General features: G+C 46.3%; 1 protein-coding gene across 2 annotated transcripts; it reads right to left on the bottom strand.

Moving 5' to 3' along the window:
• Positions 1 to 537: 537 nt before the first annotated feature.
• pkd2 (polycystic kidney disease 2) lies at positions 538 to 11081 on the bottom strand. Of its 2 annotated transcripts, none has more exons than XM_084454299.1 (15): positions 10149 to 11081; positions 9887 to 10000; positions 8544 to 8677; positions 7949 to 8199; positions 6975 to 7199; positions 6188 to 6416; positions 5307 to 5477; positions 4471 to 4652; positions 4125 to 4245; positions 3828 to 3926; positions 3187 to 3308; positions 2915 to 3032; positions 2610 to 2773; positions 2169 to 2316; positions 538 to 1891 (listed from the first exon to the last, which is right to left on the bottom strand). In XM_084454299.1, the coding sequence occupies exons 1-15, from the start codon at positions 10591 to 10593 to the stop codon at positions 1661 to 1663; spliced, it is 2754 nt and encodes a 917-aa protein (XP_084310425.1). In that variant the 5' UTR covers positions 10594 to 11081; the 3' UTR covers positions 538 to 1660. The 2 variants fall into 2 exon arrangements, with proteins under 2 accessions (XP_084310425.1, XP_084310426.1); XM_084454300.1 differs by having other exon boundaries at positions 2610 to 2770.
• Between the last annotated feature and the right edge of the window lie 1752 nt (positions 11082 to 12833).

Here is a 12833-nt window from a genome sequence, read left to right as displayed (position 1 = left end):
TTTGGATGATTTGTATAATGTTTGAGGTTAGCTTTTGAGGACAAAGTTGTTTTTTTTAAGTTTTCATGTATGGTCTTTGACCATTGTACTCTACACAGAAACATGTACCATTTACAACCACAAAACGTGAGTCTTCTTTTTGGACGGAACAGTATGAATTTGTGGCGCAAGGATAGTTCTGCGTAAACGCCTATTTAACACTGAGCTTTAGAGATGCGTTACTGACAGAACAGACATTAGCAGTCATGTCCAAATCCAGGCATTTAGGTCAATAGATGTCCTCATCCCACGTAATCTGCCCTAATCCCCAATATATATCAACATCACACCATCAACTCCAATCTGCTGGCTTGAGTGCACTTCACAATCCCAACACGCTGTAGTTAAGAGCTTATGAGCAGTGCTCAACCTGGTTCAACTTCTTCACAAAGGGCTGATTATGTTTAGCCCCTGACTTTTCTATTGAAAATAATGGACGAGCACTCCTTCATTTTTCATACTTGGTTGATTTTATATGAAATACGTTTGGAAATCAGTACATGTTTATTGATTTTCCACACCTTACTGTCCATGATCATGACGGTATAAAAACAACACAGGGAGACTACAAGATACTGTAAAGCACAGTACATAGAGTCAAAACAAATATACGCATGGGTTTCCCATGAAGACTAGATGCACTCCAAATCGAAGTTTGTTTCAAGTTACAATATGTATCATATACATCGATATCCAAAGTATTTGATAAAATAATTACACAGTGATATAGAATAGAGGTGAGTACATATGACAGGCTGTGCCACACTTTTATCTATATTAAAGGAACAAAACCAGGAAAAGCAGCATACGAAGAACAATCTAATCAACCATTTTTTGTCAAACACAAAGTTGTGCGTGCATAGGAATAATTAAAAGCCATTGCACTACCTGCACAGGAAAAAGCATTCTAAAATGATATGCTGTGTATTCTTAGAATATAAACTAAGGAATATACTGTAACTTTCAGGCTTGTACCGTTCCATTCAGAGAAAGGCGTCATAACAAAACCTAATACTTCACAATGTACCCTTATGCAAATCCTTCATTATATTTCATGTATTTTTCCGAACACTACAATCTTATTGTACCTGCACTTGCATTGTGAGCTTTGTAAATACTGGGATAAATCGTAACTCTGCTTGTGCAAAAGCATGTGCCATCTTAAAGGTGGAATACTTCAAACTCTTATAATACAATATGAGTCTACAGGGCGAACCTCACTCTGACACTTTCAGTGCATTTGGATAGCTGTGGTGCTGTGCACTCGTCCTGGCTATTGTTAAGGCTACATGTATAGTAAATACATATGAGGTGATAGTGCAACTGACTATAGGTTTGTGTGAATGAAAAAAAAAGAAATATGGCAACTCCATAATGTGAGCCGTACCTGACCACGAATAGGATGAACAGGATGTAGGTAAATCTAAATTCCCTTGAAACATCCCTTTAGTGATTTAGACTCATCTTAAAAATAATGGATATTGGTCCATAGATTATCATGAGTTTCTGACTTGGCACTCTTTAAGATTTGGTGTTAATTTGAGTTGAGCGCATGTCATTTTCCATTCTTCCTTTTGGACACTGGAGCTTTTATCTAATTAATAATACTGTGGGCGTGGTTTCACGCGTGGCCACTCCCGTTGGCCCCGGCGTCCGGGCCGTCAGTGGACAGGGAGGAGGAGGGGCGGGCGCTGCGTGGGCGGGGCTGGGAGCCTGGGCCAATGGGGGTGGCGGGCTGGTGGTGGCTGACCTGTGAGACGGTGTCGTCCGACTCCCAGCGCTCCAGCTCCTCCCTCACCAGCCTCTCCATCTGCTCCTTGTGGCCCTCCGTGTCCCGGCCCGCCCGCTCGTCCTGGGGAGAGGGAGGGAGGGAGAGAGAGAGAGAGAGGGAGGGAGGGAGGGAGGGAGAGGGGGAGAGAGAGAGAGCGAGAGAAAGAGAAAGAGAAAAAAAATTAAAGGTTAAAAAGTGTAATAGTATTGGGACTGACTGTGTGTGTGTGTGTGTGTGTGTGTGTGTGTGTGTGTGTGTGTGTGTGTGTGTGTGTGTGTGTGTCGGCGTGCGTGCGTCGGCACTAGCATGCGCATGAATTCACGGGCGCCCGCGTTTAACGTGCGTCCGTAGGTCTCACCTCCAGCACGCCGTCCAGCAGCCTCCCCAGCACGTCTCTCCTCTTCTGCTTGGCTCTCTCCATGGTCTCCAGCTTGACGATCACCGCGTCTATCTTTGACACGATGCTGCCAATGGAGTGTTCCATGCGGTCCACGCGCCTCACCAGCCTGCAGCGCCACCATCAGTCAGAACACGGTTATAACAGTGAGAACAGTGTTATGACACAATCACAACAGTATAGTGACATGCTATAACATGTGTTTAACCTGTCCAATGCCATGTGATTCCCATATCGGAAATATCAGGCAGCTAGGAAAGTGTTTTCCAAGAGACAATTTACGTAGTTATAATAACACATTCATAACACGCTATGAACACATTTACAACCTGCCAAAATCACTAGCTGTGAGTCACAACAGTGTGCAGGTAAAGTATGTCAATTGAGGAATTTAGAACGTACACTTGGAACTCCTCGTAGGACACGCCCCCAGAGCTGCTGCCGCGGCGACGGGAGCTGTGGCCGCTGTCCTCGTCGTCGTCCTCCTCCGAGTCGTCCTGGCTACGGGGGAAGCTCCGCCCACTGGTGGCCCGGGGCAACGAGCTGCGTTCCAGATCCAAGTCCTCCTGGCATGTGTGCAGAGACACACTGAATAGCTGCAGGTGTGTGTGTGTGTGTGTGTGTGTGTGTGTGTGTGTGTATGTGTGTGTGTGTGTGTGTGTGTGTGTGTGTGTGTGCATGCGTGTATGTGTGTGTGTATAACTCACCCTCTCCTTCTCCAGGTCGTCCCTCATCTGCTGGTGCTCGTGCTCCGTCAGCTCCTGGTCCCCGTCGTGGTCGTACTTGGCGAAAATGGCCTCGATCTCTGCATCTGTGTGACCCTTACTGAGCACAGAAACACACACACACACACTTCGTTTACATTAACACACGCTGAGATTCATTGCTTAATGTGCTGTCATGAAAGTCCATGACTACTGCATATTCCAGGTATTCTCCTCCTGACAAATGTCGACATTTCAGGCAGTGCTGCGGTCACCCTTTGAGGTCCTGGCGGAGTTCGTCGAAGTTGAGCTTGCCCCCAGCCTGCCGAAGGCTGTCGGAGATGTCGTCAACCGTCGTCTTCCTCAGTCTCAGCTTCATCAAGGCCTTGTCACAGCCCTGGGGGGGAGAGGAGAATATTCCAGAACAGCCTGCCTATGTTTCAACATGGTTGTGTATATTTCACAGCCACAAGTTACATATACATGTCATATTGTATAGGGCTAAAAATTGGGGGGCAAAAAAAATCGATAGAGCTATTGCAATATGTTTTGTTCCACAATACAGTATCGATTTTCCAGCCCCTCCTATCGATACATTAAAAAATATATATCATAATTAATTTTCTTTTGACTTTTTATACAGGAAGGAAAAATATACAGAACAAGACAAGGAATAGATATACAAAACGAAGGATGGAATTTAATCAATACATTCATTAATCAAGTTGTATTTTCAGCTCTTCACCTCTATTTTTTAATTTTCAGTGAATTATGTAGAGAATTGTAATGTATAGATACAGTACGTATGGTATAGTGAGGTCCATCACCCAGCCCTAATATTGTACCTATATGATGTGGAGCGCAACATAACTTCAGTCCACCCATCCAACATAACTTGGGTCCACCCATCCAGTACCTTTCTGATCAGGTCGGTCATCTCCATCTCAGACCTCTGCTGGGCCATGTCAGCCTTCACCTCGGAGTACGTGTCGTTGATGATGGCCAAGAACATGTTCTACAGGAACAGGAAGAGGACACGTTACATCAACACAACAGGAACCTTAACACCTGGATCAAAATGCTCATAAATCTCTCTCTCTTTCTTTTATTCTTTCTTTCTGGATCCATCTGTCTCTTTCTCTCTTACATAGTTTCTCTCTCCTTCTCTCTCTCTCTCTCTCTCTGTCTCTCAGGACTCAACCCAAGGCCTCACCATGAGGATGAAGAAGATGAAGAAGACGAAGGTGGTGAAGTAAAGGGGTCCCAGGACGGGGTTGGCCTCCTCGATCTGGGAGAACTCAAAGTCTCCCAGGATGATGCGGAACTGGGTGAAGCTGCGGAGCGAGGAGGAACACGACCATATTAGGTTTCGCCTCGCGTACATTTGGCCGGCGATGGCGATGCGGCAAATCGCAAAGTCGGCGAGTTACATTCGGAAAAAAAAAACAATCCAAAAAAATCCCTGACAATTGAACCGCCCACTATAATCCTCTGAACAGATCCATGTGTCCTTCGACCGTATTATTATATAACCCAAAGCGGCGTATAACAGCACTCACATGCAGGCCTGGAAGGTGCTGAAGTCGTTGACCTGCGTGCCGAACACCAGGTAGGCCAGCTGGGCGTAGGCCAGGAAGATGATGAAGAACATGATGGCGAAGCCCGCCAGGTCTTTGGCACAACGTGACATGGTGCTGGACAGCTGGCTCATCGTCCGGTTGAAGTTGATGAACTTGAAAAGCTGTAGGAGAGAGAGGGAGAGAGAGAGAGAGAGGGAGAGAGAGATTGGGAGGGAGAAAGATTGGGAGGAAGAGGGGGAGGGAGAAAGATTGGGAGGAAGAGGAGGAGGGAGAGAGAGATTGGGAGGAAGAGGGGGAGGGAGAGAGAGATTGGGAGGAAGAGGGGGAGGGAGAGAGAGAGATTGGGAGGAAGAGGGGGAGGGAGAGAGAGAACAAGGTGAACTGTATCAGTGGCTGACCATCGGAAGGGAAATTCAGATGTAAATTAGTCCTTGGATGAAACTGCAATGTTGTGATACTTAATTTGTTGGCAAAATGTTCTCACTCTGTGCGTGTCTTTCCTGAGTGCGTGTCTTTCCTGAGTGCGTGTCTTTCCTGAGTGCGTGTCTTTCCTCAGTGCGTGTCTTTCCTCAGTGCGTGTCTTTCCTGAGTGCGTGTCTTTCCTCAGTGCGTGTCTTTCCTGAGTGCGTGTCTTTCCTGAGTGCGTGTCTTTCCTGAGTGCGTGTCTTTCCTCAGTGCGTGTCTTTCCTGAGTGCGTGTCTTTCCTGAGTGCGTGTCTTTCCTCAGTGCGTGTCTTTCCTGAGTGCGTGTCTTTCCTGAGTGCGGGTCTTTCCTGAGTGCGCTCCCAGACTGAGAGAGAGTAAGTGCAGCCGTACCTTGACCCAGCAGAGGAAGACGACGACCGCGGCCACGTTGTTGAACTGGACCTGGAGGTGGGCCAGCGGTACGAAGCTGGGGTGGCCGCTGTGGTTCTCCAACAGGTCCTTCAGGCGATAGCTGACCATCGACGTCCTGGTGATGTTCATGATGATGGCCACGACGCTCAACTGGAGATAGGAATGGAGAGAGGGTAATATGTTTTTTAAACTAAAACCGTATTGATTGGTGTCGGGTTCAGGAAATGATTAATAGATTTGTCTGAATTTCAGGAAGAATTCATATAATCGCGGTCCCTATTTGAATACTTAAACTTAACTTAAACTTTTCCTTTCCCTAAGATTAGCACTGATACTAACATGTAATTTTTAAAGCCCAGATCAGAGAGCTGTTTATATCAGACTGATCTGGGGCTAGAAACATGTGAATATACCTTAATATACCTTTTTACACCAATGATCAAGAAGCCTGTTCTTTAAAGTTATTTACATTGCATTATATTTCATTACATTACAGTCATTTAGCAGATGCTTTTATCCAAAGCGACTATAATTGCATTTAGCGTAGGAAGTCAGTGTATTACTACTCCCCAGAACCCACAAGTGCATCTCCGTTCTAAACAAGTGACTAAGAGCATAATCTACAGATGCTTCTTTTATGCTTTTTGCACTGTTTTATCTGTCGATGTACCTTATATGTTGCGTTGCTTGTTTTTGTATTGCATGTCTAAAGTTCTGTATGCTGCCTTCTTGGCTTTGGCCTAATCGTGAAATTCTTTTTCATTTCCTCTGCACTCTAGCCTTCACCAAGGTTTGAAGGATGCATTTTTACAGTATTCGACCGGCCCCTGGTGCGGCGGCCATCTTGTATGACTACGCACCACGATGATGAGCACGTCCAGGCAGTTCCACAGGCTCTTGAAGTAGCGCAGGCGGTGGATGCGTATCTCCAGCGCCTCCTCCACCACGTAGTACAGGACGAACAGGCAGAAGGCCACCTCACACACACCGACAAAGTAGTCCCAGCCAGAGACGTAGCGAATCAGCCGTACCGTCTGGAACTGCCAGGAAGTCACCACCCCCCCCGTGGCGGGGAACTCAACCAGCAACCTGTCCAACAAACACGTTATACAGGCGCATCGCCCAAAATTAGAATATTGGGAAAAAGTCCATTATTTTCGATAATGTAATTCAAACAGTGAAACTTTCATATATTCTAGATCCATTGCAAAAAGTGACATATTTCATGCCTTTTTTGGTTTTAATCTTTATGATTGTACAGTATGTTCAGTATGTTTATTTATACACTCAATACTTGGCGGGGGCTCCTTTTGCACAAATTACTGCATCAACGTGGAGCGTGTCATGGAGGCAATCAACCTCACATGTGTAATGAATCTATAATATATGAAAAAGTTTCACTTTTTGAATTAAATTACAGAAAATAATGAACTTTCCACAATATTCAAATTTTCAGAGGTGCACCTGTACACACATACACATACAGATACAAACACAGACATATTGGCATCTCCTGTAGCACTTTAAAGTGATGTACTAATCCATGCCCATATACTGTATGTAAGCCATGCGATCACCACACTTATGAGTGTGATAAAATCCATAACAACCACACTCACACTGCTGTAGCCCAGAAGAACCCCGTACCTGGCGATGCAGAACAGGTTGATGTTGCTGTTGTAGACGGTGAAGTCCAGGAACACCGCCCTGGTGCCCCTGTCCATCCACAGCTGGTCCTTGAGGGGGCGCAGCAGGCCGGCCGACGCCTCCCGGGTGGGGGCCAGGTCCTGGTAGAAGCCCCCTCCTCCGTAGGTGGACACCTGGCCCCAGTGGCTGCTGCCGTTCAGGCCGCCCTCGTCCGTGTACACCCACCTGGGGACGGACGCACGCGGTCAACACGGTCAGTCACGGAGGGGGAACACGCACAGACAAACGAGGGGAGTAGCGCCACTCTGACTGGGTATCTCAAGATGTGGGGTGAGCTCTATCTCCTTGGGGTTTTCTGAAAGAAAGATTGTTGGTGGGTTTTTCTTTATTTCTAGATAACAGCGCAATGCGTAACAAAGCCCCAATCGCATCTTAAACTTAAAAAAAGAGAGAATGTTTTCGTCTTATATCCCCCCCACCGCCACCTTCAACGTACGCAGTTCCGTTCTTCGGCCCGAAGGGGGCCCTATCCCGTTCCCGGGGGTGTACATGTGGTAGCAGTCCTGCACCTCGTCCCTCGTCCCTATTAAACGGTAACACGGCTAATTGCGCAACCCAGCAGCCTACACGCTGAAGCTCGCCACCCCGTATACCCCCGCAGAACACAACGGTAGTCGCACGTTCACATGCATTCCAGTATGACAAAAGTCTGGCGTGTTTCTCTTCCTGAGACCGTTCAGGCACTGAGAGAGCCAGCGGTGTTCTGCAGGAGAAGAGACTTCCTGTTGGCACCAGCTACCAAATCCTGGCCTACTGAACACAAGCCAAGACCTGTTTAGATGCCCATGACACACACATAGAAACAAACCCTCATGTCTTTACCGAGATTATCTTGAATCGCAATCGCATCTTAAACTTAAAAAAAGAGAGAATGTTTTCGTCTTATATCCCCCCCACCGCCACCTTCAACGTACGCAGTTCCGTTCTTCGGCCCGAAGGGGGCCCTGTCCTCGTTCCCGGGGGTGTACATGTGGTAGCAGTCCTGCACCTCGTCCCTCAGGTCCTGGTGCACGACGCAGGACTGGTTGTGAACTTTGACCTGGCGCAGGCGGGGCACGCCCAGTAGGAGGTTCTCGTAGTAGATGAGGCTGTGGTTCTCTGGGAGGGACCGGTTGTTGTACCACACCTCCCAGTACATGCCGTTCAAGAACGGACCCTCCGTGAACTGGGAAAAGAACGGGATGGTTAGGACACACACATGGTCAGGATACGGTTAGGATAGAGGACGGATACAGTTAGGATAGAGGATGGATACGGTTAGGATAGAGGACGGATACGGTTAGGATAGAGGATGGATACGGTTAGGATAGAGGATGGATACGGTTAGGATAGAGGACGGATACGGTTAGGATAGAGGACGGATACGGTGAGGATATAGGACGGATACGGTTAGGACGTAGGACAGGTATGGTTAGTTGTAATAGGACCGATGCGTATCCAATGGATGGTAATTGTTACATGTAAGCGGTTATGATGCGACAGTGTCATGGCGATTAGAGAGGTGTTTACCTTCCAGAAGTCCTCCATGGTGGCGATGTTCCGGAAGGTGGCGGGCTCGCCGGGAGAGAGAGGCGTGTCCAGGAACAGCTGGGACATGACCTTGGTGTAGTAGTACATGTTGGAGCTCACCATCCCGTAGGTCACTGTGAAACGCCACCAGAGCGAGTTTTAGCGTTCTCGAACGGCTAATTGCGCAACCCAGCAGCCTACGCAATGAAGCTCGCCACCCCGTATACCCTCGCAGAACACAACGGTAGTCGCACGTTCACATGCATTCCAGTATGACAAAAGTCTGGCGTGTTTCTCTTCCTGAGACCTTTCAGGCACTGAGAGAGCCAGCGGTGTTCTGCAGGTGGAGACTTCCTGTTGGCACCAGCTACCAAATCCTGGCCTACTGCACACAAGCCAAGACCTGTTTAGATGCCCATGACACACACATAGAAACAAACCCTCTCTTTACCGAGATTATCTTGATTTATATCCATTGCATTCAACATGCTGGGTGCAGAAAATCATGCAATAAGAACGTTGTCATTGAATGGAAATCTACATAAGATGGGTCGACCATCTTGGTTCAAACCCAGGCAGATATTTTGAGCTTATTTTTGGAGTATTGGTTTACATCCTCCGTGCTGTTTTCCATGAAGTAGTTATGGCTGTTCACCAAATCCACCCCCCTCCCCTCCCCACTCAGGCCCAACCTGGCAGAGAGCGCATCCCATAGTGAGTCTGCCAGAGACCCGTTTCCTGGTCCGCCCAAAACCTCACAGTATGGAACTCTCATCCTCTTCGCTGCCATCCCACAATCCTTCCACCCAGACATAGTCCACCGATGACACACTCTGCTAGAGGTTTCTGGTCAGAGGCTTTAGTTCTTCGTCTGTCAGCAGCATTTAGAAGACTTGAAAGAGGTTGGAAATAGGACTTTTCCTTCAGAAAGATGGCTGGTCAGTGGATAATAGCTATAACCCTCTCTTAAAAAGATGTTCTGCTTCTGCCACGGTGGAGCTCTTGAGGCAAAATTACCATCATCTCAGCACAAGGTTATTCGTCTGAACCACAGTCTTTTTTTAAATTTTGTTCCCTTTAAACCCATCTATTGTTATTGTCATATACATATCAGTTTAACATTTTATTTGTATAGCTTTATACAGAACATAATAAATATAGAATTCCCCTGTAGTCAGAAACCAATGGACCCTATTTCCATCTGTTTAAGCTCGCAAAGAGAGACTCACCACTTTCAGTTTTTTAGTTCAAAACTCGGCTTAATCTTGGCTCTGTGAAATCCGGACTGAACTCCTGTCGTCTTAGCTCCTGAAGAGCGTTTCTACACACGTGGGTCTACTCACAGATGCAGAGTGTGATGAGGAAGATGACGTAGGTGACCATCTCTCTCAGGACGTTCCACAGGTACCTCTCCCTGCTGCTGTCACTGTCCTCCATCAGCTCAGTGCCCCACAGAACTAAAACAGGTGAGATTTCAGTGAACTATGACTAGAACATCAATAACATGCTTATTACCACATCCTATAACAGTTATGATATGGCTATCCTGATGTGTCATATAGACCTCTTGCTAAGGTGTGATGCGTTAACAGTAGAGACACTGACTTCTTATCTTGTGCAGTATCTGTTTCATACAGGTGCGGTGCTCCTGTCCGTCTTGCTGCAGGGCGTCCACTGTCGGGGTGGGGTACAGTCCACGGTGGATACGGGTGCTGCTGCCCGCGCCGTTGTAGCTCCCCAGCCCGCTGCTGCCGCTGCTGCTCGAGGCCGTGGACACCGACCTCCTCCCGGGGCTCGCCGGGGGCCAGTCCGCCCCCATCATCTCGTCCTCGGGCTCGAACCCCGGGTTATCCCGGCTCCAGGCTTGCCTGGACGGCGGGGACGGCGTGCCCACGGCTCCTCCGAGCCCCAGGTCCTGGTGCTGGATGTTTTCCATCTCGATGCCCTCGCTCTTGTCCAGCCTGTGCGGAAGGGAAGCAGCCGTTGCGCCCGCGGGGACCCTGCCCGGTTGGGTCGGCGGCTGCTGGGATCTGACTCGGGTTGAGCTCATTGTTGGTCCAACAATTCACTTCAAAATGATCGAAAGTCAATTACCTCTAGTCTGCCTTAAAAAACTAGCCACTGACAAGCGTTACGGTACGTTTATCGCACATATCAAGCGGAAAATATTTAGCCTACGCATCCATTAAAATATTTGTTTGTAAAGTTGGTAAAATTCAATAATCCGCCAAATCCCCACTTTGCAAAGGCAAACGATATTTTAAAGCTTACTTTCAATGTTACTTTTTTACTCTTAACTTGAACTATAGCTGAGAAACAAGAAAGAATAACAACTCGAGGAATCTTATTTCTGTCTCCAAGAACGATGGAGCGTCGGCGCTAGTCTAGTTCAAAGTTCAGTTTCTTGCACAAAAGTTAATGTTTGAAATTGTGAAGTGTTTGCAACTATTTAAAGGTTTACACTACACTGACTTATATAACGGAAATTCCTCATTCATGAAAAAGAAACAAAACACTTTCCTCTTTATCCCGCATCAGCCATCTTGTTCACTGCTGTTCCCCCAAATTCTCACATTCTCATTTGCTGGAGAATCAGGTTACATTAGAAGTCATGGCGTCACGGCCACTGTGGCATGCACCCCTGGAAAATTCTGCAAATAAACCCAGTCAAATGTGGACTGACTAAAGTCAATTCACCTTTCATTTGTTTAATTGTTTTGTATAAACTATTTTGATAGGCCCACATATAATTTGATAGTCTGAAAAGTTGAAAATAATCATTAAATAAACGTCAATTTTATTTTACCTAATTTCTGAGCACTTCCATATTTTCTGACTATTTAATTGTAGTGTGATCAATAAATTGAGGTTGAGGTGTAGCAGAGGTAGCCAAACATCGAAATCTAAAATAATGTGGCTGTTTCACATGAACTGGGTATGGAAGCAGTTATTTCAAGAAAAGTGGATGTCGCTCGACAGACAAAGGGCTATTTATTACATAACAACTTCATGTTTGGGTCTTGGGCTGCTAAGCGACAAGTCACACCTGCCAAGTCCTCAGTCAGGATTGGATGTGATCTGGAAACAAAAGAAGTGAGTGACATCCGTACAAGCCAATTGAATTATTGCTTGTCTTGTTTTTTTTCCCAATACAAAAAATAGACAGCAGTAAACGGTAGCCTATTATTTATCAAGGGTAGGCTACACTGTAAAAGAGCCTTATTTGGTCTGTTTAGCCGACAGTTTGAACTTCACTGTTGTGTTACTTTGTTTTTACTTGTGGTTGGTACCATAAATCATTGTCCTGGAAGCTGTACTTCTGTACATGTCCGCGTGATGGCGCTCAATGTCCAGTTTTGATGTACGAACCCACCGAAATATAGGTCTTAAGCCTAGGCAGATACCCAAAATATTTGCTTATTTAAAGTTCAATAGTTATTAAAATATTTTAAAATTCGTGCACATTTCTGGGAACATGATATATTCCCAGGAATGTGAAATGACTCATAGGCATATTTGCGGTCTTTTGTACTTTACTACTTTTTGCACACACACCCCTTTTGGGTTTGTACATGCGCCTTTTGTTATGCGTTTTTGTATTGCATTGCATTGTTGTATGCTATGTGTACTTTTGCTGCAACAAAAAGAATTTCCCTTCGGGGACAAAAGCCTTAATCTATCAGAGTATCTCTATCTTCAAGTTCCAAATAGTTAGCAATAACATGTTTTGTCACCAATGCACTCCAATTTCAAGGACATGAGCCTAGTGTTATCTTTTCATTCATCCTTTCATCAAGACACTGGTTTGAGGGAATGAAAACTGACAACCCATTGTCTACTACTACCAGACTAACACTACCAGACTAGCACTCCCAGACTAGCACTACCAGACAGACAACATGATGTCCCTGTGATATAATGTGATTTTTTTTCTGTATCGATGACTCATCCCTGATGTTGGTCTTGGCCCGGGTCGGCCTCATAACATGCCTGTGTTGCGGGGACGGTGTTGGGGTTGGGCTGGAAAGCACCAGACTGACACACACACATACACACACACACACACACACACACACACAGTAGCTGAGACAGACAGGGGCAGGGCAGGGTGGTTTGTATAAGACTCACTATCTAGTACGGTTTGTAGTGGCAACTTTGGTTCGGTACTCTTTCTTAGTGGCAGAAAGTTACACTAACTATAGTATAGTGGTGTGTGTGTGTGTGTGTGTGATGATGAATCATCTCATTTCACAACATGGTTCTTCATCAAAACATGGGTGCCCAGAGCCA

The sequence above is a fragment of the Borostomias antarcticus genome (genome assembly GCF_949987555.1).
Source record: "Borostomias antarcticus genome assembly, chromosome: 20".
NCBI classification, from domain to species: Eukaryota; Metazoa; Chordata; class Actinopteri; order Stomiiformes; family Stomiidae; genus Borostomias; species Borostomias antarcticus.
This window is presented reverse-complemented; position numbering and strand designations above follow the sequence as displayed.

Bases quoted from the DNA above. Each gene is read 5' to 3' on its own strand.
- pkd2 (XM_084454299.1), bottom strand. From the start codon at position 10,593: ATGAGCTCAACCCGAGTCAGATCCCAGCAGCCGCCGACCCAACCGGGC. The intron at 4,246-4,470 runs GTGAGTGCTGTT...CTCGCTCCGCAG, and splicing joins AGCACCTTCCAGGCCTGCAT to CTTCACCCAGTTCCGCATCA. The intron at 2,317-2,609 runs GTACGTTCTAAA...GTGGCGCTGCAG, and splicing joins TCCTACGAGGAGTTCCAAGT to GCTGGTGAGGCGCGTGGACC.